The sequence below is a fragment of the Ailuropoda melanoleuca genome, chromosome 4, assembly GCF_002007445.2.
Source record: "Ailuropoda melanoleuca isolate Jingjing chromosome 4, ASM200744v2, whole genome shotgun sequence".
NCBI classification, from domain to species: Eukaryota; Metazoa; Chordata; class Mammalia; order Carnivora; family Ursidae; genus Ailuropoda; species Ailuropoda melanoleuca.
The window spans coordinates 7,310,518-7,336,710 of NC_048221.1; the positions used below are offsets into that span (position 1 = coordinate 7,310,518).

The 26,193-nt window shown below is 50.8% G+C and overlaps 1 protein-coding gene across 4 annotated transcripts in view; it reads right to left on the reverse strand.

Moving 5' to 3' along the window:
* Positions 1-2,608: 2,608 nt before the first annotated feature.
* Positions 2,609-26,193, reverse strand: part of DNMT1 (DNA methyltransferase 1) — a 42,680-nt gene continuing 19,095 nt past the window's right edge. For 3 of the 4 annotated variants that reach the window (XM_011227660.3, XM_019801933.2, XM_019801934.2), the window contains 29 exons: positions 25,545-25,626; positions 23,232-23,266; positions 22,855-22,900; positions 22,680-22,760; positions 22,495-22,604; positions 19,715-19,833; positions 19,344-19,436; positions 18,583-18,734; positions 18,046-18,233; positions 17,757-17,940; positions 16,034-16,131; positions 15,685-15,832; positions 14,486-14,601; positions 14,103-14,307; positions 13,891-14,024; positions 12,850-13,023; positions 10,949-11,170; positions 9,698-9,890; positions 8,884-8,968; positions 8,575-8,703; positions 8,144-8,426; positions 7,681-7,822; positions 6,506-6,672; positions 5,903-6,080; positions 5,029-5,224; positions 4,536-4,702; positions 4,181-4,297; positions 3,258-3,348; positions 2,930-2,964 (listed from right to left, as the gene is read on the reverse strand). In XM_011227660.3, coding sequence (XP_011225962.3) covers positions 2,930-2,964; positions 3,258-3,348; positions 4,181-4,297; positions 4,536-4,702; positions 5,029-5,224; positions 5,903-6,080; positions 6,506-6,672; positions 7,681-7,822; positions 8,144-8,426; positions 8,575-8,703; positions 8,884-8,968; positions 9,698-9,890; positions 10,949-11,170; positions 12,850-13,023; positions 13,891-14,024; positions 14,103-14,307; positions 14,486-14,601; positions 15,685-15,832; positions 16,034-16,131; positions 17,757-17,940; positions 18,046-18,233; positions 18,583-18,734; positions 19,344-19,436; positions 19,715-19,833; positions 22,495-22,604; positions 22,680-22,760; positions 22,855-22,900; positions 23,232-23,266; positions 25,545-25,626 — 3,970 coding nt within the window. Of the gene's footprint in view, positions 2,965-3,257; positions 3,349-4,180; positions 4,298-4,535; positions 4,703-5,028; positions 5,225-5,902; positions 6,081-6,505; positions 6,673-7,680; positions 7,823-8,143; positions 8,427-8,574; positions 8,704-8,883; positions 8,969-9,697; positions 9,891-10,948; positions 11,171-12,849; positions 13,024-13,890; positions 14,025-14,102; positions 14,308-14,485; positions 14,602-15,684; positions 15,833-16,033; positions 16,132-17,756; positions 17,941-18,045; positions 18,234-18,582; positions 18,735-19,343; positions 19,437-19,714; positions 19,834-22,494; positions 22,605-22,679; positions 22,761-22,854; positions 22,901-23,231; positions 23,267-25,544; positions 25,627-26,193 lie in introns of all 4 variants that reach the window. The other variant, XM_011227659.3, reaches the window with a different exon arrangement.

Here is a 26,193-nt window from a genome sequence, read left to right on the forward strand (position 1 = left end):
ACCAGATGTGGGAGCCCACACTGGACTGAATAGGTCTAAGTCCTCTATGGAGACCCAGTTGGACCAGGGGTTGCCTGATGGCAGGGGAAGGGGGGGGTGAGGAGGTGGGGAGGGACACAGGGGGATTCTGGAATGATGGAGACATTCTACAGCTTAAGGATGTGGGTTCATTTGGGGACGCCTGGGTGGCTCAGTCAGTTAAACGTCTGCGTTCAGCTCAGGTCATGATCCTAGGGTCCTGGGATCAAGTCCCACATTGGGCTCCTCGCTTCTCCCTCTGCCTGCCGCTCCCCCTGCTTGTGCTTGTTCTCTCTGACAAATACAATCAAGAAAAGAAAAAGAAAAAGAAAAAGAAAAAGAAAAAGAAAAAGAAAAAGAAAAAGGAAAGGAAAGGAAAGGAAGAAGAAAGAAAGAAAGAGAAAGAAAGAAAGAAAGAAAGAAAGAAAGAAAGAAAGAAAGAAAGAAAGAAAGAAAGAAAGAAAGAAAGAGGGATGTGGGTTCATTTATCAAAATACAAGCTGTACACTCAGGACTGGTTTCCTATTAGACCTCAACAGAAACAAAACAGAACCAAACCAGGGGCCAGCAAGACATTCGCAGGTAGAAAAGCCTTTGAGGGGGGTTGAGCATCTGCCTTCGGCTCAGGGCGTGATCCCCGCCTTATGGGATCGAGCCCCACGTCAGTCCTCCGCTATGAGCCTGCTTCTTCCTCTCCTACTCCCCCTGCTTGTGTTCCCTCTCTCGCTGGCTGTGTCTATCTCTGTCAAACAAATAAATAAAATCTTTAAAAAAAAAAAAAGGCTTTGAGGTGTAGTTTTAATCGATGCCACTGTTGGTAGTAGAGGAAAAAAATACACGTGCTGTACTCGGGCAGAGGAAGACTTCAGGAAGGATTCTGTTGTCTTGGTCAAGGGGTTTAGGAATGGGGAAAAGATACTTCCCTACTCACGATATACTTTTTTTTTTTAGGAGGGAGGGGCAGAGGGTGAGAGAATCCTGAAGCAGGCTCCCCGCTGAGTGCGGAGCTGGAGGCAGGGCTCCATCCCAGGACCCTGAGACCATGACCTGAGCCAAAAATCGAGGGTCAGACACTTAACCAACTGAGCCACCCAGGCACTCCCTCACAATATGCTTTCTAAATGAATTTTCAGCTTAAAAAAAAAAAAAAGGTAGCGGGACAAACAGAAGGTATAATCGGAAAATAAAATCTGATGGGGGAACTTTACCAGGCACCGTATCAGGCTGTTGTTTACCATGTGCATTTGTTACCCGGTCAGTAAGTAAGCAGTGTTTATTCTCATCCTTACAAAAGTGATGTTAAAAATGAGGGGTCCTAGAAATACGGAAGAAAGCACTAGTTTCTGATCTGGGGGGTAGGGAGGACCACATAGGTTCTGAGGAACAGAAAAGCAGAAAAATGTAAATCTAACCCCTAAAAATAAGATTCCTACATGGCAAAGACAGGACGACTCAAGGTGCAAGTAACAAGCAAGGGGGAAAATCTAATGCCCAAACGGCAAGCAGCAAGGACCAAGTCACGCAGCATCAGAGACAAGGAACAGCTGCCAGGGGCCACCGGACACCTGTAAGTGTTCAATCGCTCCTTAAAATGCTAACGAGACTTTCTCTAGGCCATTGATGAGGATTAAAGAAGCAAAATACAGGGTAGGCGGCAGGAAAAGTTTGCACTGTTGGTGGGAGCAGCATTAAAACCTCTAGGGGGGTAGGTCAGTCACATGTTCTGAAGTAGAAACAGAAAACATTTACACTCAATGATTCAGGAATCCCCCAGTACTTCCCTGAAGGAGATGGAAAAGCATGTACAACCGACGTTCAGTGCAGCGCTCTATATAACAGGAGGGAAACATCCGACCCCTTAGTAGGAAGGTAGTTTTAAGTTTGGACTAGGTTTAGTCCTTCACTCTTATGACTAAGACACCTGTGACTCACTGAAGGGAAAGCGACAGCTAAAGGGCCACCAAGGGCGCCATTTACCGGTAGAGGTGGTAGGACAGGTGTTCCTTATCCTACCAGTGGTCCTCTGTGTCGTGTGTGCTGGTGACCAACACTTCTTCGTCTGCTTCTGCTTTGTTGGCTTCTATAGCAAGTCTTTTCCCAAAGACGTACCAAAGAAAAGGTTTGCCTTAGAATTCAGTAGGACTGAATTAGGCTGAATGCCTAGAAAGCCTACCTAAAAGATTCTCAAATAAAGTGTGTGTCTGTGGGTACCAGGCCAGGGTGCCAAGCGACTCCTCTTTCTCCACCATCCACTACACAGGGCTTCTACCCTCATGGTCACAAGATGGCTGCTGCACCACCAGGCATCCCAGTCCTTTCTAGAGCAAAGAAGGGCTACACTGGGGAATGACAATGAAGACTGCTCCTTTAAAAGCTTTTCCTGGAAGCCATGCTAACAAATTCCACTTGCGTCTCCTTGGCCAGATCTGTCACAAGTTAACCCCCACCCCAAGCATGTACACGGCACACCTGGAGTGACCCAACTTCAGACCGACCCCTCTGTGGAGTCACCTTCTGCTCTGAGGGGCCCATGCTCATCCAGACCCAGCTGAGAGTCGGCCCCACAGAAATCACAAGTCACCAGCCAGGGTGATTTATAGGAGAAATTTATTTGAAGAAATATTACAACATATAAAAACTACATAAAGTCTTAATTTCCACTCATACAGTGGTAAATTTGATATAACGCATAATAAAAAACTTTTAAAATCCAGAATGCACAAAGTACTGCACAGTTTGATCACTAAGTCATCAGTTGATAAGCAAACCTCACAGAACAGTTTTATGCCAGACAAGGCCACAAACACCGTGAACGACACATCTGAACTGACAGACCGACAGGTTAAAAATACAACATCAGTGCATGTTGGGGATCCCTGGTGCCAGAAACATGGGCGACGGGAGGGCAAAACTAGTCCTTTGTAGTTTCCTCCTCCTTGATTTTAACTAAAGAGAAATAAAAGGTAAAGTCATTGCAGAGCACACAGTCGACACTACACTAAGCAACAGGCAAGTGTCACAAATAGGCTAAAATCAAGGGCTGTGTTAACAGCCAGGTGTCGATGCCCATGGCCCACCAAACAAGCAGCTGCAGCAGCTCGGAACGAACATTCAGTGAGACTGCTGCCAGGTGCTCCCCAGAGACTCCCCGGCCGCCCTGGCTAGCGTCTGAGCCAGGCCACGAGGCAGGCCTGAGCAAAGGCCCTGAGCCAAGTGCACGCCCGCTGCCCCCACCGTACCTGAGGCACTCTCTCGAGCTTTGGCCAACATACAGCGCTTGATCTCCAAGCCGATGGCTTTGGCCAGGGGCGGCGGCACAGCGTTACCCACCTGCAGGAGGGAAGGAGGGAGATGCCTGGCTTGGCATGGCCGGGGTCAGCACCAGCCTCTTCTCAGAACAGTGATGAGGGCACAAAGACCCAGGTCTGCTCACAAGGGCCTCCAAAGCCCTTCCACCATGATGGCTCTGGGACCCTCCAACCAGCCACCTTCACACCCCAAACCCCGTGTCAAGACCACCCACAGGAGAGGGGCCTTTAAAGGGCTGTAGAAAAACTCCGATCCAGACATGGAGGTCACTATTCTTCACCTCTGGCTAAGAGGAGTTGTTTCTAGAAAACAGGATTTGGGAAATAGGGGAAGGCAGGCGGTTCCTGCTATAACCCCAGGCACTGCTGGCTTTGTGAACCACGTGCAGGCAGTCTTAGATGGAAATACACTGAAGAAAGGGCTAACTCAACACCCTGAGAACCAGTTAGGAATTGCTAGTTCACGCCCACCCTTACCAACTGTGAGTTTTCACCACTGCACATTTACTCTGCTCCTTCACTGAAGTTCACTGTCCTGGAACTTTCTCGTTTGGGCTAAATCTGCCTCAGAGCTGTAAACAGCAACTGATGTGCTAAATGACAGCCTGACCTGGGGGCACCCTGGGCCCTGGGGACAGGATCCCTCCTTCCTGAGGATACTGAGGCCAATCAGCCAACAAACTCTGGGTGCTCAGTGCCCCCTCAGAAGTGACCATGTGTCCTACTTTCCACTGAAACACCCTTCCCCCTGGTCAGAGTGGCCTTTCTCCCATCAGGGCCACCCTGTGTGAGACACCGTTCGGCCCCTCCTCAAGGACAGAGGAAAAGCAGGCCCGGCTCCACGGCCCACTGACCTGTCGGTGCTTATCTAGGATGTTGCCAAACAGCCGGTAGGTGTCCGGGAAGCCCTGGGAGCGGGCACACTCCCGCACGCTCACAACACGGTGCTGCTCAGGGTGGAGAACGCGGCCCTGTGGGGTGAAAGGTGAGGTGGGGAAGGGGAACAAGACTGGGCCCACCTGCCCTTCAGGGCAGGAGGAGGGAAGCTGCCCCACAGGAAACTCCAGCCTTCGGCCTCAATGCTCAGTCGGTCTCCATCAGCACAGAGGCAGGAGGGGGTGAGGAGTGCTTGCTTCTCATGGGCAGCTCCCACCCGCTGAGCCCATGTCTCTGTCCCCTCCCAGGCACGACCCCAGCCCTCAGACCTACCTGCTTGCCCATGGGCTCAGGGTTGGTGACGGTCGTGCTGAAGAAGCCATCCCACTCCAGCCGTCCATAGAGGCCGGCCCAGTGGTTGTGCCTGTTGCCGGTGTGGGGCAAGCACCAGGGGATGAGGGTGTTGAACTGTCTAGCCGCAGAGTCACAGGCTTTGCCCGCTAGAAGAGAGGGCTGCGATGAGACTGTGGTTATGGAATGGGAGGGACAAAGCAACCGACAATCCCAAGGTGCAGACAAAGCTTTTAGGACGTCATGCTCTCAGCATCTATTTACAGCATGCCATCCAGGTCTGGCGTGTCTGTGCCTTGCCTGGGGCCTCAGGTCAGTGCGTGGCAGTCCCCAGTATCTCCTGCTGGGAGACCCCAGGCGAGAGTGCTGCTTCCCGGAGGCCCCTGGACTGCTGCAGGCGATCAGAAGCTAAGGGGGGGGGGTTCAAGGTAAACCCAAGAGAAGCCCCAACCCAGGGCACCAGCAGGGTCCCCACCTTCCACACAGGAGCAGACCCCACGGAGGGCCCCAGTGCTGCTGCAGCCGTTCTTCTTATCATGGTACGTGTAGCGCAGCTTCCTGGCCATGGTGCCGTCAGAGAGCCGCACCTCGATATTCGGCAGGTCGCGCCAGTCTGAGCCGGGGGCCAGAGGGATGTGCCGCATGCGGGCGGCCACCAACGCACTCATGTCCTGAAAAAGCGCAGCAGGGCCCAGATGTCACTTCAGTCAGGGAGCATTTAAGCACCCGTGGTAGTATAGGCACCACCATTCTCGGAACTGGAAACACCAGTGACCAGGAACCCCTAAGGGGTTTGTATCCCATTGTGGGAGACAAACAGTAGCCCAAATCAACAACCTGGGGACTGCATGTGCCATGAAGGTTAACAGAGCAGGGACATGGAATAGCATGGGGGAGAATAGGTGAAGGGACAGCTTAGGGCAAGCTGAGAGGGCTTCTCTGAGGTGGCGACAGGTGAGCAGAGCCCCGCAGGATCAGAGAACCAACTAGAGGAAGATCTGGGTTTGGTGTATCTGGGAAGACATACAGAACATGGGCAGAAGACATGAGGTCAGTCAGAGGCGGCAGTGGCCAGATACCCGCTCAGGAAGAGCAGCAGCTCAGACACTCTAGGACTGTGTGCTGCTACAGGGGACATGGACGGTCGTGGCAAGAAGAAAAGCAGGAGGCAAAGAGGTGAGGGCAGGAGTCAGCTGAGAGGACGCTGATGTAGGCTGAGCCCGAAGGGCCCAGGCCCAGATCCTGCCTCCCACCCCACGCCCTGGCTGGGCTCCAAACACACGTTCCTTTCTTTCTCATGAGGCCACTGGTCCGACTAGGCTGGCCCAGCTCTGGCAAGGCACTGTTACCTTACAGATGTGGTCCCTGAGGATGGGCTGGTACTGTGAGCCCCGGAGCTGCCTCTGGAACCAGGACTGAGGCTCCCCATTGTACAAGATTTCGAGCGCCGAAGCTCCATTCCGGACCTCAGGGAGGTCAGACATGGTGTCCCGCACAGTGATGGTTCGGAACGGGCCCGAGCTTAACCTGCAACAGCATAGCGGACAGCTGACAACTCTGGGGACCCAGGCCACGACTGTCCCTCATGTTACAGGTGCCATATCCTGACTGCTGGCACTGCCCCCTCCAGGGAGGACAACCTAGGTCAGAAGTCAAAGGACCACCCAAGGTCACGAGGGCGGCATCCTGCTTAGACCTTGTGTACAAAGAGGACAAGCTGTGCTATGGTCTCTGCTCACGACTACAGCCATGTCCAGTGGCTGCCCTGCGCGCAGCCCTCAACTAGAGGTCAGAGCAAGACCAGAGGAGGTAAAGCGCTTGTGTGGCAGGCCCGACACCACACTGCCTGCTCTAACACATTCTCTTCAGTTCAGGCCTCTCGAGAGACCCGTCAACACCAAACCTCCCAGGTAAAACAAGTGCCATGACACGGGGGCAAGTGGGGCTCCCACCTGGTGATGTTGCTGACAAACTTCTTGTCGTCCACCACGACACTCAGCTGGCAGGCCCGAGGCGCGAACACGTGCAGTGGCTCCGGAAACAGGGGAAGCTTCTCTCCGGGGGCCGCAGCCAGGATGATGGCCCGCCTCCGCGTCTGGGCCACGCCATACTGACCAGCCTGTGGAGCGCGCGTGCCAGACACACACAGTTAGGCGGGCACCTCCAACCAGCCCCTAATTAACTCAGCGGGTTTGCTCCCAACAAGAATAAGCGGGACCAGATGAAAGAGGAAAGATCCCATGCGGTGGCCACTAGTCCTTGGAGAAGATGGGAGTAAACCGTGCTGGCAATTCCAGCCAGCTCTTTTGAGAGCTCTACGCGGGATCCCATGATCTCAGTGCTCGGGGAGAAGAGCAGGCAGACAGCCAAGGAGCCCTGCGGCCTACCTAGCAGCAAGTGGTCACAAGAGCTGCCAGAAAGGTTTGATGGGTGAGCCCGGGACCCATGGAGGCCGGGCATGGGGGTGGTGGTGGGCAGCCCAGCACTTCGCTCACACAGACATTACCTCACTGCCTTCCAGCCAGACTTTCTTCCCATTTTTGAGCATTGCTTCATCTTTAGTTATGCCATTAGTTCCTGAACAGGTATACGCAGACTAGCTGCTTTTCGCATCAAGACTAGTTCCCTCTGATCACCCAAAGTCTCTGTCCACGCAGACAAAGCTGCCAGCCGCTACCTGGAGTATGATCTTCCACCTTCTCCTGAGGTTTCTACGTAAACCTTCACCCAAGGGATATTTTTGGTAACTGGTAACTCTGTGCACCCTTCCCCAATTCCGGTTTCACCCACCCCCCGGGCGGATCTAGCTGCTACCCAGAGCTCCACAGTTGGCCACCGCCCTTCCCTCTCATGAGGGAGGAGCTGGAAACACACGGCCCCTCCTCCGGCACAAGAGGATAGGATTCTCGAGACCCTGAGAGGTAGGTGGACTTACTGGCACAGCGGCCCTGGGCTCCCCAGACCTGCCTGCTGCGAGCTTGGCGGCGGTGGGTGCGGGCCCCAGCCGCCACCTCCCCCCACCCTCACTGGCACAGGTCTGTCCCGTTCAACGCTATTTCCAGTCAGAAACCACCTGCTGCACTCCAGGGACCACTGAGCCCTCCCCTGTGCACCCCCGCCTGCCCACCTGCAACACGCCGAAGGTGCACTGATAGCCCATGCGGACGAGGCAGCGGAGCGTGAGCTTCAGGACCATGGAGCGCTTGAAGGAAACGAAATTCCGGACGTTCTCCAACAGGAAGTAGCGGGGCCGGTAGTAGTCACAGTAGCTGTGGGAGGTGGCAGAGACTACGAGGGTCATCCGCATGCACCAAAAGAGGACCTACTCCACCAGAAGCTACACCTGAATGCTCAACATTTGCTCGCTGGGAGGCGACACCCGCTGACTCTCCAAGTCCCTCTGCCGAGAAGCCAGCCATGAACCCCCGGAGGCAAAAGCTGGGTGCCTCGGCTGCACACACAGACTTCAGCAGGCACACCGGCTAACCCAGCAACTGCGCGCCGCCGGCACACCTGGCGTCACAGCCCCAGGGCTGGCTGTCTAGCTACACTCAGGCAGCCCTGAACACAGGGGCTTCTACTCCGTTTACCTGAGAAAGGAAACCACCAGGGAGTTCTTGAACTTGGAGTAGGTACGAGAGTTGAAGCGGTTCATGCCACTAAACCCTTGGCAAGGTGGCCCACCACACAGCATCTCCACGTCTCCCTTCTGAGGCAGCTTCTGACCGCGGGGGTTGGTCGCCTCCCCGGCCATGACCAGCTTCAGCAGGACGTTGCAGTCCTCCGTGAACACCGTGGACCCAGGATTGTTCAGCCGAAATGCCTGGGCCGCAGGGTCCCACATCTCGATGGCCCACAGTGTTTCCGAGATGCCTGGGACATACAATTACAAATGTGTGCAAAGAACCCCCTTGAGTCACACTCGAGGCAGAACTGTGACCGGAGCCCAAAAACGTCTTCCAGGTAGAACCTGCCTGATCCAGTTTTACTAGTTCCGCAGAGAAACCCTCGCAGTATTTACCTGCTTGGTGGAATCCTTCCGACAACCCCCCACAGCCAGAAAACACATCCAAGGTCCGCAGCTTAGGCAGTTTAATTTCTGCCTCTGGTTCACTCGGCTCACACGTTTGAGACTTTGCCCTGCCCTTCCCTGGAAGAGACAGGCCACAAGTGAGGTGACAGCCCTAACCTGCTCCCCTTAAACCCTCCTTCTGAACTCACAGTGAAGAAGGAGGTAACATCAGAAGCTGTATTTTCACACCAAATGATTCATCAGTCCCTGACTTACGTAAGACAGACTTGAAGGGAACCGTGTGGAATAATGACATACCTTTACCCTTCCCTTTCCCTTTATTTCCAGGGCTACGGGCATGGTTTGGAGGATCTTCAAAGCTTTTGTTCTTGGCATTATAGGCCTAAGAAGGAAAAAACCACAACGGTCTGGCAGAGAAACACGCTGGTCCCTTTTCTAACAAAGGGAATTTAAGTTAATCTGATAAAGATCCACATAATTATATGGCCATAAGCAATTAGCCATCAATAAGAATACTTCGATTTTATTATGATGGAAACGGCGGTGGGGGGAAGGGGAGTTCTAGGATACAAATATTTTATGTGGCCAACACTGGAATTTCTACTATTCTAAGTACCTGGACTACTCATTCTAAGAACAGGCAAAGTGATCACTGGGCCACCCACAGTGCAACCTGGGGGAAACACAGGTGTGTATCAACTTCAGATGAGTTAACACAGGAAAAGCCACGCTCAAACAATTTAAAAGCGATTAGCTTAATGGACAGACTCCCAGATCCTTTCTCAGTCACCAGTGCTCAGCTGTAGAGACCTCACCTGGCCACAGATGCCTGGGTGAAGGGGAGGGGCAGGGCTGAGTCCGCCAGGGAAAGCGGCACCTTTCCCTAACTCACATTAAGGCCCTGGTAGGGCTAGCAGAGGCCACCTAATAGTCTCCAAATAAACTGTAGATGCATAAGGACTCCCAAATGTTACTTCTGGCTTAAAAAAGTGTTAAGTTCCAGAAGAACTTGAATACCATAGATTCATACCCTGGGTAGTTCATTCCACTACTTTCCTGGGGGCGGGGACTTTGACCGAAGCCCCTCCCTCCAGTAAGTCCAGGGTACCACCTCAAGGAAGTAGAAACGGTCCGGCCCCCCAGCGGAGAAGTCCTGGAGGCACCCAGGCAGGTCCTCCCCATACTCCACAGTGCAGCGGCCCTGCACGGCCTTGAAGTCCACCACCACCTCCTCGTCGCTCCAGTAAAGCAGGTTGATGTCTGCATGGTAACTTGCTGGGGTAGACTTGTGGGTGTTCTCTGGCCTGAAAACCGAAGTGTCTTTGTGAGCAATTCTCTTTTGTTATTAACTGACAAAATTAAACAGCACCACATTTCTGGGGTGCTCAGAAAACCAACAGGTAAAGACCCCAACCCCCAGTTAGGCCAGCATCATTTCTATCCCCCTTCGCCGGCACTACCAACTAGCAACCGAGTGTGATTTCTTGCCATGAACTCAGCAAAGGACCTGCTGGCTTCACCACGCACAACAGCGGCTTCTGCCCGTTAAGCATCTAGAACTTCCTCCTCTTGCCTATACTAGCCAGACTTCTCGTTTCTTTTCTGTTAATACAAATGATTATTACACAGACTTTTTTAAAGTCTTTGATATACATTAGTTAAGTGAAGCAACCTTATATCCATCTCTCTGATTAGTTTCAGGTTAGCTCCTAACCACTATGAGTTATTAGGATCCCAGCAGCAGACTGAGTGAAGTCAAGAACTTGGGAGGGGCGCCTGGGTGGCACAGCGGTTGGGCGTCTGCCTTCGGCTCAGGGCGTGATCCCGGCGTTACCGGATCGAGCCCCACATCAGGCTCCTCCGCTATGAGCCTGCTTCTTCCTCTCCCCACTCCGCCTGCTTGTGTTCCCTCTCTCGCTGTCTGTCTCTATCTCTGTCGAATAAATAAATAAAATCNAAAAAAAAAAAAAAAAAAAAAAAGAACTTGGGAAACAACAGAGGGGAACCGCAGAAACAGGATGGGGCACCTGGGGAGAACAGGACAGAATGGGGAGGGTGAGGGGAGGGGGCAGAACTGACAACCCTAAACAGATGGCAGAGCCCAGGACATTCCACCCCTGACTTGTCACATGCTCGACTTCTCCTTAAGGATTTCTTTGGGGGAGAGACTCTGTCACTTTAAAACAAAGGTCTAAAGCAAGGCTGCGAGATATAATTTAGTCACTGTCAGCACCCACCAGATAATCAGAAACACTCAGAAAAACAGCTACCTCTACCAAAGTCTTCAAATATCACTGTTACAACCCCATTTCCGACTTCTAGAAGAGTGCTGCCTCCTGGAAGAGCAGAGGCCTTCACTGACCTGTAGAATTTGTTGATTCTGATCTTGATGTCGGTCTCGTTGGGCCTGCCATTGCTCTTCTTGATACAGAAGATTTCTTTTATTCGGCCAATTCGATACGGCTCAGGGGCATCCAGGTTACTGCCTTTGATGTAATCAGAGTATTTCCGGTAGTGTTCTGGATACAGATCTTCGTCCACAGGCTCCTTGCGCGGGCGTTTCACGGGACTGGACAGCTTGATGCTGCAGAGTAGCAAGCACTATGCGTAACTGAACATGGAACCATAAAAAGCAATGACCTCAGCCTCCCTTCCCAGCTGGTAACAGTACTGCTTAACTCAAACACCTCATAAACTAATGCAGCTAAGTGCCCCGAGATGTACAGAAATACTAAGACTCACCCACAGTTTAAAATGAGCATTCTCGGGGCGCCTGGGTGGCTCAGTGGATTAAGCGTCTGCCTTCGGCTCAGGTCATGATCCCAGGGTCCTGGGATCAAGCCCCACATCGGGCTCCCTGCTCAGTGGGGAGTCTGCTTCACCACCCCCCCAACTGCGCCCCCACCGCCTCACCTGCTCGTGCAGGCTCTCAAATAAAATCTTTAAAAAATAAAAGGAGCCTTATCCATCTGTGCACTGCTGGCTACCACAGCTGCTGGCACTGTCTGAATCTGCCCAGCTCCCGGCCACATGGCAGGACTGTACTTCCTGGCATGGGACTCATTCTGCTTCATAAATATGAGAAATGGCACGCGAGCACTTCCGGGCGGGAACATTAAACTGCTAGGAGAGCCTCCAGGTCGCTTTCCCTTGGCTCAGACTGGCAACTTTGAAAAGGCAGTGGTTCCACCAGCTCAGCCCTGAGTGACCCAACTGCCCAAGTGCCCTGCTGAACCACGATGGACACACAGTATGGGCAAGAAGAAAAGCCCCCATTGGAGGGCTTGTTCCCAAGGCATAACCTGTGCTCTCCCGACTGAGGTGCTGACCGAGGTGATGCTGTGAAAACCACAGGGTGGAGACTCATGGTCTGGGCAAGCCGAATTTGGCCTGACTACAGAGGTACAGGCGATCATCCGATTTGGCTGCACGCTGTCAAGGCTGCCATTCAGGAAGGCCACTGCCGTGCTTTCCCACCAGGCCCCCTTAGTCTGACAGGTTTCAAAGGGGCCTCTGAGCACCTGTGTGGATGCCCGTATTATGCAGCAAGTACCTGGGCACCCTCCCCTCTTCACCAAGGACAGCGGGGCATAAGGGGGCTACACGTACCGACTGCACGAGGCCGGAAGGCCCTGCCCTCTGTGTTCTGTAATTCACAGTAACTGAATGGAGGATAGGGACTGGGTTCCAACTGAGACTTTAGGAAAACACAGCTGAAAGTCGGGAAACGGAGAAGTTCGGAAAGTGCTGGTTGTAAACGCAGCCACACGCTAGTTCTTAGAACAGACCGGCTCAAGGGTGGAAATTCCTCGGCTTTATTTGTCCCCGAAAAGCCCCAACCTTCTGATACGCAAAGATGTCTCGATACTTCCTGGTAAATGGGATCACAACTCCTGTTCATTCAGTCTTTAGGCCAAGCACTGGCCTAAGAGACCAGCAGGTGAGACCATCCTCCCATGGGACAGAGAGGGACCGGGAGGAGATGGTCTCCTTCCCAAAGCCTCACGGCGGGGCAGGGCCTGACCACGGACACTCGCGCCCCCTTCGCTGGCGCATCCTCGGACTTTCTTCAGGCTTACAGCTACACTCTGCAGTGAGCTATACTCACTCTACACAGGACGGCTGGCCATCGCTGATCACCAGATACTACAGTGACAGTTCCGGCAGCAGCTAGTCCTCGGGTTCCAGGGTCGGAGACATCTCGAAGCCAACCCTGTACCGGTCCAGAGCTCATGCCCTGACCTGGGCAAAGCAGGCACTCACTTGAATGTGAAGGCCTCGGGGAGGAGGTACACGCCATCACCCACTCGATACTGGACGCCGTTCTTGGTGGCCGAGCTGTAGAGAACCCGGGTGTCCAGGTCCTCAATCTGTTCCAGGACCCTGGGAATTTCTTTTTGCCTCATTTCAGCCAGACGGGCACAGCTTACACAGAACCTGAAGGAGTGAAGGACAGAAACAAAAGGCCCTGAGCTGGTTGGTAGCAGCTACAGCAGCAGCCAGTGGCCTAATCCAGAGACTCTGATGACCAGCAGAAAACAGCTGCAGATATTTGAAGAAGTAGCTTTTCTGTAGTTTATGTTCACACTTTGAAAACCCTTACTTGGGACCAAAGATATAACACAAGAAAATGACAAGCCAATTCCACTTTTGAGTATTTGATATAAAAACCCTAAGACAAAAAACAAAACAAAACCCCTAAGACAAATAGAATGTAGAATATGGTAAAGAACACACCCCAAGCACGAAGGCTGAACGGTTCAGTGAGAACTCGACATTAAAGGAGTCTAATACCATTCTCTCTAAAGGCTGAAAAGCTAGCTGGTAAATTCAACATTATTTCTCATCAGTAACCCCATAAAGGAGATCTCATCAGTAACCTCATTGGAGATCAAAAGGCGGCAGCAGCGCAGGCTGACGGAAGAAACACCAGAAGCATGTAAGCCAGCCCTCCCAGGCTTCACCCCACCAGCCTCGCTGCTGCTCGAGAGATGCCAGTGCCACACTGAGTCCAAACAAGTGAGGTACAGAGGCTACAAAGACAGGCATGGGGCACTGAACACCTAGAGAAAATTTAAAAGAAGCACACAAACACACTCGTCCTGCTCCTGGATGGGAGAGCTTCTGATGAAGCTGGTAAGTCCGCACCCGGTCCGTCCGTACACTTAAAGCAACTGCGACCAAGTCAGGCTGGTCTTTGATTAGTGGGGGAGAAACCCCGCCAGAGAGCAGCACAGGAGAGTCTGGAGTGACGCACAGAGACGTGCAGGCCCCAGAGCACCACTGGCCGGGCCTGACACTCACTTGTACTTGTTCTCCTCCGTTGGCTGGGTTTTCGGGGGGGACTCAAATCTTGCATAGTCTTGATCGTACCACAGCTGGTAGAAGTAGGTCTTTCCATCATCCTCCGCCATCACAGCCTCAGGATCCATGCCTCCCTTTGAGCACAAGGACGCGGGGTCAGCCATGACCCCATGCAGGGAGGGAAGGGCACGTGAGGGGCACTGGGCACTCACCTCCAAGGCCCAGTTTTCCGATGGAGCTTTATAGACAACCTTCACCTTGCTATGGATGTACGAAAGCTGCATGTCCTCACACTCATCAACCAGGAACAGCTCCAAGGGGTCCGACGTGGCTCCAAGGACTGTGTCTGTCCCGGCGCAGAACCAGTGGGCGTGAAACATCTGCCCGTTGCTGCTGTCCTCCCACAGCGCAGTGACCCTGGAGTCCGAACAAAGCCACTCACTTGCCCGGCCAATCTAGACTGAATTTACTTAGGGCAACTTGTGTTTTCTTTTTGCAATTAGCCTAGCAAAGAGCTGATGCTGCTCTCAGTACATAAGCATCTCCTAGTTGTCTAAGAGAATGTGTGAAGTCAAACAAAGGAAAAGATACAAACCTTGCTAAATACAGCGGTTTTGAAGAGTCATCTGGAATAACAGAGACACAGTCCCCCACTTCCAGGGTTTCTGAGTCGATGCAAACCTTCTTAAAGTAATTCTTCTTCCCATCAGTCTGAAAACAAGAGCTTCATTTCAGGTGAGGATGGGTTTGAAGGTCCAGTCTCGGCTTGACCTACCTGTTCCTATTACTTTGCATAAAAGCCTAATTTCCTAACAATTTTGTTAAGTCACGAGGCTCTACCAGCCTGGCTACTACAGAAAACATCTACCTCCCTCAGCTGGAAATCTGCATGAAGAGCACCACGTTTCCTCCTCGTCAGCCCTGCCCTTTAGTGTCAGCTGTCAGATTCCAGCATTTGATTTTAAACAGTACCAGTCCCAACTCCTAATGCCAAGATCCTAAGGCCACATCCCAGCCCCAACTCCTGTCAGCTACAAGGACCTACTTCTCCCACAAGGAAAGCTAGTTTCCACCTGAGAGCCTCGGCCCTGCCTCTCCCCCACATCTTTGTGAGGCTGGTTCCTCGCCAACCTTCTGGGTCTCAGCTCAGATGTTGCCTCCTCAGGAAGCCCCCAAGGCCCCGACCTCCCTCCAGCCCTCCACCCACTGGACAGTGCATGTGCCTATCCTCCTGTCCCAGAGGACCAGCAGCACAGGACAAAGGTTTAGCCACATCCAGGCTTACAGCAGCATCTGGCAGGGGTAGGCCTCATGCTACAGACCAGATCTTTGGCTTACAGACATCAAGGAAGCAATGCTAAAGGAAAGCAAAGCTCTTCAGCTTTGGTAAAAGCTGTGCCTTAGACAATCAAAGAACTTAAGGGAGGCAATCTGCTAGTGTCGCAAAAACACCCACACCCAGGCCAGAGGGGGCAGTGATGGCTCTCTCTGAAACAAGCTTTGAAGGAGAACCAGCCGACACCCCTAGGTCAGTGTCAAATGCCCACTTTGGAATGTTAGGAAAATGGAGTCTGTGGGCACACAAGCAAACAAAACAACAACAACAACAACACATTTCTGGTGCATGGCCAAGGGCTTTGGCTTCTCTCACTGGCCCTGCTCCTTTCACAGGCAAATGAGCAGCTTTCTCCGCTCCAGGGCTCAGGCTGCTGAAGAAGTTTAGCAGTGATACACACGGGGACACCTGCTTTGTTAGAGGTGTGACAATAAGATGACCATCTGCTCCAGGATTACCTTGACAGCGTCTCCAACCCAAGAGATCCGATTCTTGTTCTGTTTCTTTTTCTTCCCCTGATGCATTTTTTTGGGTGATGGCATCTCTGGAATATTGTCATCAACTTCTTCATCGTCATCTGCCTCCTTCATGGCCATGTTGGGGCACCTATAAAGTTACTTGTTATAAGCAAATCCCCTTTTGTAAGTAAAACCTACTGGGTCAGATAACGGGGACAGGGCTGGTGACAACGCGAGACAAGGGAAGGCTGCCTGCTCTGGAAATCTCGGCCCACCTGTCCTGTACAAAGCTCATTTGTCATCAGCTGGTATTTTCCTCTGCTACAAGAATAGCGTCAGCCAAACCTACCTCCTCTCTTGGCAAGCCTGTTTGCTCCGTCCGCTACCACCAAACTTAACCATATCTTTACAGGCTTTACACTGTCCACATTCGGGCTGTTGACAAACCTAAAAATTTTTAAGAAGTGAATGAAATGGCCATTAGTAACCACTGGTAACCAGTTTTTTGGTGAATTACAATTTAAAAAAATTGTATTTAGCCTCATTAGGTTAAGTATGAGAAATAAGTTCAGAACAAGATCCCATTCATACCCTCTAGGCTAGCAAATTTAAAAAGCAGGGCATGTGTTGGGACAAGTGCAGAGAAACGAGAGCTTTGCAATGCTCAAAGGGTAAGTCAGCACCAGCATTTTGGAGTTTTCTAGACCAAAGTTAAACATATAACCCACACCCTAGCAATTGTGCTTCTATGTAGAGACGGTCACAAGAAACCTCATTCAAGGACACTGCCACAGCACTGTAACAGAGGGATAAGCTGGGATATTCAGAGAATGAAATACGATTAAATAATCAAAGTGAGTCAACTAGATGTAACCGCATCAACATGCAACAGGGGCATATACCAGTTGTGTGTATTTAAGAAGCTCTGAACATTGCACATACATGTGCTAATGAAAAAAATAAAACCAAAAGAATGGTGAGAACATGTGAACTCCTGTTAATGAAACAAAAGGAAAACACAGTCCAGCAGACAGTGTGAACACAGGTTCTAAAGGAAGTTGTGGTATTTTCGCATTTGAGTTTTTGTCCAAAGTCAAATACAGGCAGGCCTTAGTTCCAGGCCACCAGAGTAACAGGAGTTGAATGAAGTTTGTGGTTTCCCAGTACAGGTGAGAGTTATGTTTATACTACACTGTAGTCTATTAAATGTGTTATTAAAAAATAGCCTTAGGTCTTAAAAAAAAAAAAAAAAGGTGTTCTTTAAAAATTCTTTATTGCTAAATATATTCTAGCCACTATCTGAACTTTCAGCAAACTACAATCACTGGGTACAGATCACCATACAGATGATAGATAAGACTGAAAGACTGCAAGAATAATCACAGTGTGACAGACTCAGACTGAGCAAATGCTGTTGGAAAAATGGCACCAAGACTTGCTCAATGCAGGGCTGCCACAGAACTTGTTTGTAAGAAGCAAAATAACTCCAAAAAACAAAAATATACACAACCCCACCCCCACCCCGACAAAAAACACAGTATGTGCGAAGTACATTAAGACAAGGTGTGCCTGCAGTAGATACCAAAACATCTCCTCTCTAGGTGACTGGAGAAATTAATCTCCCTATCCTGAGTGAAGTAAATATAAGAATTCACAGGAAGAGAGGGCTTTTAAAAGGCCTCACATCTATTTTGGGTAGCGTCCTTACTATGCTGGGGAAGTTACACTAGGAGACAAGGTTCCTGGGAGGATGTCCTCCCCATCAGAAGCGGCAGCACCTCTGTGGGTGATCCCTTCCTCTGCACTCACCCGGGCTGCCCGACTCAGTGCGATCCACACAGAACAGATGCCGCCCAGGAGGTCAGCCTCTCTAGTGACAGGAGCATTAACAGCGAAGTGCCCAAACACACCTCTTTCCACAGCTGTCCGGTCAATCTGTTTGTCCCATGAGGCATGCAATCTCCCCCCAGGTAACTGACTTCGTGTTAGGGGTGACATCTGAGCAGTGAGTCTCAAGCCAGAAGAAAGAAGTTCTTCAGATTACACACGGAGCCCAGCCCAAGTGAGATTACCTCACAGACGCCACACCGCCGGCGTTTGAAGGCATTCTCCTTGTCTTCTCTGTCATCCTTTTCGATTTGCTCTGCGAAGAAAGTGTCAAAGATCTGGTAGACCAGCTTGGTAGTGGTGGCTTTAGTGGGGCCTTTGTCCTTCTCTTTGGCAGAATGCCCAATGGTCCGACGTCTCTCAGCTCGCCTGGGACAGAGGTTTCCATGGTGTTAGCAGGCTGGGGAGGAGCGCCCAGGACTCTCTACCTTCTCTAGTCTCATGTCTTCAGTTTTACTCCTGCTGTATCCTTACCTTTTTCCTAGAGTGACCCCAGCCAACTTGATCAGGTCTCTCATGCAAGGGGTCAGAAAGATGGGCTGCTCATCACTGTCCCCAGCCTCATCATAACTCTCTACTTGTTCTACCACAAACTGGGCGTGTCGAAGGAGAGAATCCTCTGTGAATCGATTCAGGTTGAGCACAGAAGGAGGAACAGTGGTCTTTAAGAAAAACATTAGAAGTTTCTCTTAGGCTTAAGCAAAACTTTTTTTTTTAAAGACTTTAGTTATTTGACAGAGCGAGAGAGCGAGAGCACAAGCAGGCAGAGGCAGAGGGAGAAGCAGGTTCCCGCTGAGCAGAGAGCTTGACGCGGGGCTCGATCCCAGGACCCTGGGATCATGACCCGAGCTGAAGGCAGACACTTAACCGACTGAGCCACCCAGGCGCCCCAAGCAAAACCGTTCTAATAAAACTGAAAAATGGTTTCTCATTTTAGATGAGTTTTCTAGCAACTTCTATGCTGCATGTAAATAGGCCCAAATTCCAGGTTACAGACCCTGAGCCTCTCACCTCAATCTTATTGATCAAGTCTTCATAGGTTGAGTCTGGGTTGCTCTGCAGGAACTCAACCACGATCTTACTTATGTAGATCTTCTCCTGCATCACACTAAACAGCGGCGCGTACTCTGGGTTGGGATCCATCAGAATGTATTCGGCAAAAGCTGAAGTCAACAGAAATTTTAAAAAGTGGTTTGAATCTAACAGCAGCTATGATGGCCAAAGGGCAGGGATGAGTCTATGAAGACTCTGGAACAGTCTAAGTCATTCCATACGCCAAAGTCAACAAAATGCAAAGTAGGTTCAGAGTTAACTCATTCAGAAGTGGTCTAAGACAGTTAGAGAATGGGGGAGGGGCGCCTGGCTGGCTCACTCAGTAGAGCATACAACTCGATCTCAGGATTAAGAATGCAAGCCCCACACTGGGTATAGAGATTCCTTAAATAAAATCTTGAAGACAGCTAGAGAATAGGAGACTGGCCAAGTGGCCTTACTTTGGCTCATCTTTGTTTTTGGAATTCAGTCTGGGTTTGAGCTCCAGGAATAGGACCTGCTCTTTCTTCTAACTGGAGGGTCAATTCGAGAGCCAGCTGTAACTCCTAGAAAAGTCATCCCACTGGAACCTGACCTAGTTCCCACACAGTCATAAGTTAGTCACCTGCTGTTCATGTGAGCCTGAGGCATCCCACCAGAGCCCAACCGAGCCCCAGGGGGGACAGGAACAAAGGCCCCCTTCAGATCCCATTACAGTCCCCGACTGGCCGCACACTTACAAGTGCTAAAGCCAATGAGCGCCTTTTCACCTCCATCAAAGCCAGTGATCCACCATTCGTTTATGGGGCCAAGATTTTTGCCATTAACACCACCTAAGAGAAGAAAAAGAAAGTTTCCTGAAAAGAAATGAACTAAGAGCTAGAACTCCCAGCAAACCCCAGAAGGACCAGTGGCACTGAGCGCCTACGAGCCGACTTCTCTGGTCAGCCAAAGCGGGCAGTCTGCAGAATCAGCAGAGTATGGGAACAGCTGTCCACAGCATGGGCCTAAGTCCCAACTTGAAGAGGCAGCAGTTCCAGAAGAATACTGCTGTGTAGGTGAGCTTTTGTAAGATCTCTGTCCCAAACAGAACCTGGAGCGCCCCACTTACCTTCAAGAGATGGGTCATCATCATATATTGGTTTTGCATAACCGGAAAAGAAGAGTTCAACGTTCTTCTCAATGAGGCCAGTGTCGATCGGGCACAGGTGACCGCGCTTACAGTACACGCTAGACAGGCAACAGACAGCCGTTACCAGCTGACCCATGAAGGCATGTATTAGTACAGAGTTCCGTTCAGACCTGAGGTGACGGGACCAGGAGCAAGTCCAAGACTCCTCCCTTTTCGGCTGCTAGACACGAGATCAGCCCAGTGTCCTCACCCCAACAGTTCTACCCAATTCTCCCACCTGTGCATCAAGAGGACCTTGATGTCTGCAGACCCAGGTGTCTACAAGGGTGACACCAGGAGATCAGTGAGTCTTACGGTGGGAGGACAGGAAACCTCATAAGGGAATAGTAACTACATCTTCCTTGGCCGAATATTGCTAACAGAGAAACACTGGCTTCTCAGGCCCGTTCCACCTAGAGCCATGCAACCATTGCCTCCATCTAGCTCCAAAATGTTTTCACTGCCCCAGAGAAAACCTCATCTCTGGTAAGCAGACACTACTTCCTATTCCATCCCTGCCCCTGGCAATTCCCCACTCTGCTTCTCTGCATTTACCTACTCGTGATACGTCATATATGGTTAGTGTTACAGGAGTTTCACCTCAAAAAAAAAAAAAAAAAGGCTTAATAAAGCATATTACATAATAGCATAAAAGCTGTACAAAGATATGGGAAGGACAGACCTCTGCCTCACTTGGAGGGTTAAATCTTGAGCTTGAAGACATCCACAGTCCAACCGACCAAATGCCAAACTTCAGAAGAACATGAGATCAGGGTGTGTGTGTGTGTGTGTGTGTGTGTGTGTGTGTGTTGGGGGAGTTCTTTCTGCTCCTGCCAGCCTCAAAGACTACTTTCTGCACCAGAGGTACCATCTCACCCCTTAAAGGCCCAGGCAGGCCACACATAATCTGCAGCTCTCGAGAACACCACCCTCCACCACAATCCCAAAGCCTAGGCCCTTGGAAGCCAGAAATCCTCATCCTGAAGTCTCATAGAACTTAAAAAATGAAAACATGAACACCTTGAGGTGAACTCCCCTACTACGCACCAGGCATGATAGACAGACATGGGTAATAGCTCTGCCCTCAGGACTGAAAGCCCAGTGGGATACATGGACACCTATCAAGGAGAACAAGATACTGCGGACCTACAGAAGAGGAGGAAATAGTGCCCAGCCCGACAAGCTATCTATGGGCCCTCTTGGTAGAGGTGATATCAGGGAGAAGTTCTAAGTTCTAGGCAGGGGCAGGACCCACTAGTTCATAGTATGGACCCTGCCCTAGACTTGTTTCCGCTTGCCACTTTCAGCCCAAGTACCAGAGGTCAGCAGAGTCCCTAAATAACTCAGGCAGTCTGGCTCCAATGGCCCAAGGATAAAAAGCACATTTTCCCTGGAAAGTGTGTCTTTAGTGCCACCTCCCCACTGTACAGGAAGGAGTCTACAGCAGACCCCCTCTCAAGGACGGAGCCAAGAGACCCAAAGCTCTGACATTCCTGACAATAGCAGGCCTGGGTCCAGCTGCTGGTCCTCTCCCGAGCCTCTGTCCTGAGAGACAGCAGGCAGAACAGGAGGGCATGCACATCAGCTGTACCAACACAGCATGTTTCACTGGCAGAGGTGTGGGCCCAGCCTTGGGGATCCCTGGTAGATGGACAGCATCCTGACCCAGATCAGGATCCTGATCATGTTGGAGAGGAAGATACAGCCAACCACCGACCACAGGAAGCATGAAATGTGCTGCAGAACATACATACTGGGCTTCCTGTCTGAGGAGAAGAGAAACCCTAACTTGCGGTGGGGCTGGGGTGTTATGGAAGTGAAGTCCACCTGAGGCTCATAGCAGGAGTGGCTGAGGCAATCCACCCCCACCATTCTCCACAGGAAGGGCAAAAGCACCTGCCAAGGCCTTAAAGAAACCGTGGGCTAGTCCTGGAGTCAAGCCATTTCCCACAAAGTGAAGCCTCAGAGTGAGGCTGGAGCTGAAGGGACAGAGGGCGCGGAACAACACGGAGACTCCAAGGTTTGTTTGAGCCTTGCCGAAGGCAAAGTCCAAATGCTAAGACCATCACTCAGAAAACTCAGGGTCAGTGCCACAGCCTTCAAAGCCCTGCAGGATCGTGCCCCCTCCCTGAACCCCTGCTCTCTCAACTCCAACCATACCAGCCTCATTACTGAGTCTTCCACGGCCAACAGGAGTCCACCTCCAAGTCTCTGCACCTGCGGTTCCCTCCACTGGGGGGGGGGGGGGAGGGGANGGGGGGGGGGAAGTGTCTTTCCCCAGCTATCCCCTCGGCTTATTTTCTAGGTCACTAAGGGCTCTGCCCAAGTCACTTCCCCTCCATTCCAAACACATTCTTTCTCTCACTTCTGCCTCCATGAAAGCAGGGGCCTGCAGTGCTCCATCCCGAACACCTGGATCAGTACCTAGCACATGGCTGGCCCTCATCTGAATGAGCTTCAGGATATGTACAGACTGAAGATGAAAAACGGATAGCTTTAACAAACCACACGGCAAAGTTCTATCATACTCCTACCATCTTTGTGGTTCTTATCCATGAAGTGATGGCAACTTAAGAAATGTTACAGGTTAGGCGCTAAAGAACTTCACTAGGATGGGGGGGGAACCAAAACCAAAAACAAACAACTTCACTAGGATCTTAAAAATTTCGGCATCTTCGGGGAAGTGCTGTATTACAAAAGAGCAGAAGTGTATCCGTTACCTGAAGCAGGTCAGTTTGTGTTGGGGAAGAGCCTCATAACTCTCAAAGCCAGACTCGTTGGCATCGAAGATGGAGAGTTTCTCACTTGTCAACAACTGTGGCTCATCCACCTGGGAGACATCGGACCGTCGTCAGGCAGCAGCAGGGACAGGGAATGGAGGGCGGGGAGGAGAGCCGGAACTCACCGCGTCAGGAGGATGCTGTTCGTACTTTAGTTCGGCATCGTCCAGGTACTGTCCACACTGCACACACCGCAGAAGATTGGTCTGGGGGCGGGAACACAAACAGCGCTCAGAGGGCCAGCGCTGGGCAACCCCGCTAGCGCCGTAACACCGGTTCTACCCCCAGCTGTAGGGTTACCTTGGAGGACATTACTGTTTTGGTTCGAGCCATTTTTTTCTCAGTTCTGAGAATAAAGCAAAAGATGGTTTGGTTTTTTTAATCCTTAGAACATGTAGGAATCTACCAAAACTGCACCTTATCTACCAGCACAGATGAGCACCAGCTGCTGCCTCGGCGGTGGGGCGTGGGTCCCCTCCCCCTCTTACCACACGGAGGCGACCTGCCTCACGCAGAATGGGAGTGTTTTGGTCCTGAGCGAACAGACCCAGTCAGATACAGTCAGACCCAAGCAGCTAAGGCTGCTCCAACAATTCACTGGAAACCTCTTTATCGTTCTTTCTCGAACAAGAATTTTAACATGACCTGCTTCTACCAAGACAAAAATAAGTTCTTACGGTTCTTTGGATGTAGTTTTGCGTCTCTTCTCTTCCTAAACAAAGAGAACAAAGACGAGTGACGGGTACAAAAGTATTTTACATCTGAATAATGCTTCAGAATTTTATATACACGGTTATCACAAAACCTAGTCAGAGGCAGGGAGGAAGGCAGTCAAAGAACCAGTGAGACCCCAGCTGTCTGCGGTGTGTAACGTTCCTCTTATGTTCAAAATTCCTGTAACAGAAGCCCTCCTTAAAAAGACTCCTAACAGAGCCCATTTTTTATTTTAAAGAATTTATTTGACAGAGAGCATGCAAGCGAGCAAGTGAGCACTCACAAGCCGGGGGAGCGGGAGAGGGAGAAGCAGGCTCCCCGCAGAGCAGGGAGCCCAATGCGAGGCTCAATCCCAGGACCCTGAGATCACAACCCGAGCCAAAGGCAGCATCTACCTTTGGCTCTGGTTGTGATCTCAGGGTCCTGGGATCAAGCCCCATGTTGGGCTCCCTGCTCAGCGGGGAATCTGCTTCTCCCTCTCCCTGTGCCCCTCCCTCCCCCACCCCACTTATGCTCACGCTCTCAATCTTTAAAAAAAATAAAAATTTAAAAAAGTTTACCTTTCTTGTACAAGCAGTACCTCATAAGTCAACAACTGATGAGGGGTGCTATGGAATGAATTCAGTCCCCCCAAATTCATGTTGAAGCCCTAACCCAGAATGTGGCTGTATTTGGAAAAAAGGCTTTTCAGGAGGCGACCAAGGTTATAAGGGTGGTCATAAGGGTGGGCCCTAATCCAATAGGACTGTGTCCTTATAAGAAGGGACACCAGGCTCCACTCTCCCTCCACGCTCGCACAGGCAAGAGCCTGTGAGGACATGGTGCAAAGGCAGCCATCGGCAAGCCAGGAAGAAAGGCCTCCCCAGAAACTGACCCTGCTGGCACTTTGATCCTGAGCTTTGAGTCTCCAGAACTATGAAAACAAATATCTGTTGTTTAAACCACCCAGACTATGGTTTTATATTAGTCTGCTTGGGCCACCATAAAGAAAGGGGAAACTTCTTTCTTTTTTTTTTTTTTTTTTTTTTTTTTTTTTTTTTATTTGACAGAGATAGAGACAGCCAGCGAGAGAGGGAACACAAGCAGGGGGAGTGGGAGAGGAAGAAGCAGGCTCCCAGCAGAGGAGCCTGATGTGGGGCTCGATCCCATAACGCCGGGATCACGCCCTGAGCCGAAGGCAGACGCTTAACCGCTGTGCCACCCAGGCGCCCCGGGAAACTTCTTTCTTGAATTAGTTTGGGTACATGAAGGAATGAGAGAACTGGACTATCACCACTTTGCAACTCCCACTGATGCAGACTTAAGCAAGAACTGCTAAAAACCTCAAGTGAAAAGCTGAGAGGGGGGCGCCTGGGTGGCACAGCGGTTAAGCGTCTGCCTTCGGCTCAGGGCGTGATCCCGGCGTTATGGGATAGAGCCCCACATCAGGCTCCTCTGCTGGGAGCCTGCTTCTTCCTCTCCCACTCCCCCTGCTTGTGTTCCCTCTCTCGCTGGCTGTCTCTATCTCTGTCGAATAAATAAATAAAATCTTAAAAAAAAAAAAAAACAGCTGAGAGGGACTTTATAAAGGATGGATCGGGCAACAACACTTGGGCCCAGTGATCAGTCTTGAAACCATGAACAGACAACTGTGCCTTCTGGTGTGACGCAACAGGAAGCACGTGGCACCACCTCAGTGGTCCCCTGGGAACAAGGGACTGTGGCATCTGGGTAAGCCCCCAGACCTAACCATCTCTCTGTAGGAGAGAGAGGTGTAAACAACAAAAAAACAAAACCCGAAACTCTGTACAGGTAAGCCAGTTCCCTCCATAAACTGCAAGAGGAAGGGGAACAACTATGGATGAGACAGGACAAATACCAACCAAATTCACCAGCCAGACCTTGTCTGGGTCCTGATTCGTCTCCACTGTTTTTTATAGGCAGGGAAATTTGAACAGACTAGACCTGGATATTGTGTTAATGGTGGTCTCATGGTGATATTTAAAAAGTCCTTTCCTCTTACAGGTAGTTCTTCTGTAAGCATTTCAGCAACACACCTGGGATTTGTTCAGCATCATCCAGGGGCGAGGAAGGCTGGGAGAATGGGGAGGGACTGACAAACACTGGCCCACGAGCTGAGAGCTGTTGCAGGTGGAGAAGAATGCAAGGGGTTGCTACCCTACTCCGCCTACTTTGGGGTGTATGTGAATGCTTCCATAATAAAAAGTTACCTTCAAAAAAAAAAAAATCACTTTGGGATGTAGGAAACACAGTAGGATTAAAAAACAAGAGCTTACCTTTTCATCCTCATCTTTTTCCTCAGAAACTTGTGGTTTTACTCTTTCAGGTTCTTTCTCTTCAGGTCTCCGTTTGGCAGCTCTATTAGGTAAACAAATATATGCCAAATACTTGCTCAGAATAGCCATATTGCCAACTCATATTGAAAATAACAAATCTGGGGCACCTGGGTGGCTCAGTCAGTTAAGTTATCTGACTTTGGCTCAGCTCATGATCTCAGGGTCCTGGGATCAAGCCCCGCATCAGGCTCCCAGCTCAGTGGGGAGTCTGCTTCTCCTTCTGCCCTTCCCCCCCCAACTCATGTTCTGTCTCTCTCATTTTCGTTCTCTCTCTCAAATAAAATCTTAAAAAGAAACAAATTAATGCCTCCCTATTGAAAAGCAAAATATTCAGTATACTTCTTTCTTCCCATCCAATAAAGAAAGCCCCTCGTAATGGTGACTCTAAGAGGAGCATCGATAAGTTGTAATAACCCCAAAAGAAGGCCCCCAGAAGCTCCCTGTCACCCCTCCAATGTGGGCCACATGAGAAACACTGGGAGCTAAGTGACACATGAGATTGTGCAGGGATGGGACGGCTACCCAAGTGGCAGAGGGTAAGGCGTAAGGATGAGGGCCAGTTTAATTTCTTATCCAACCCTTCCCGAAA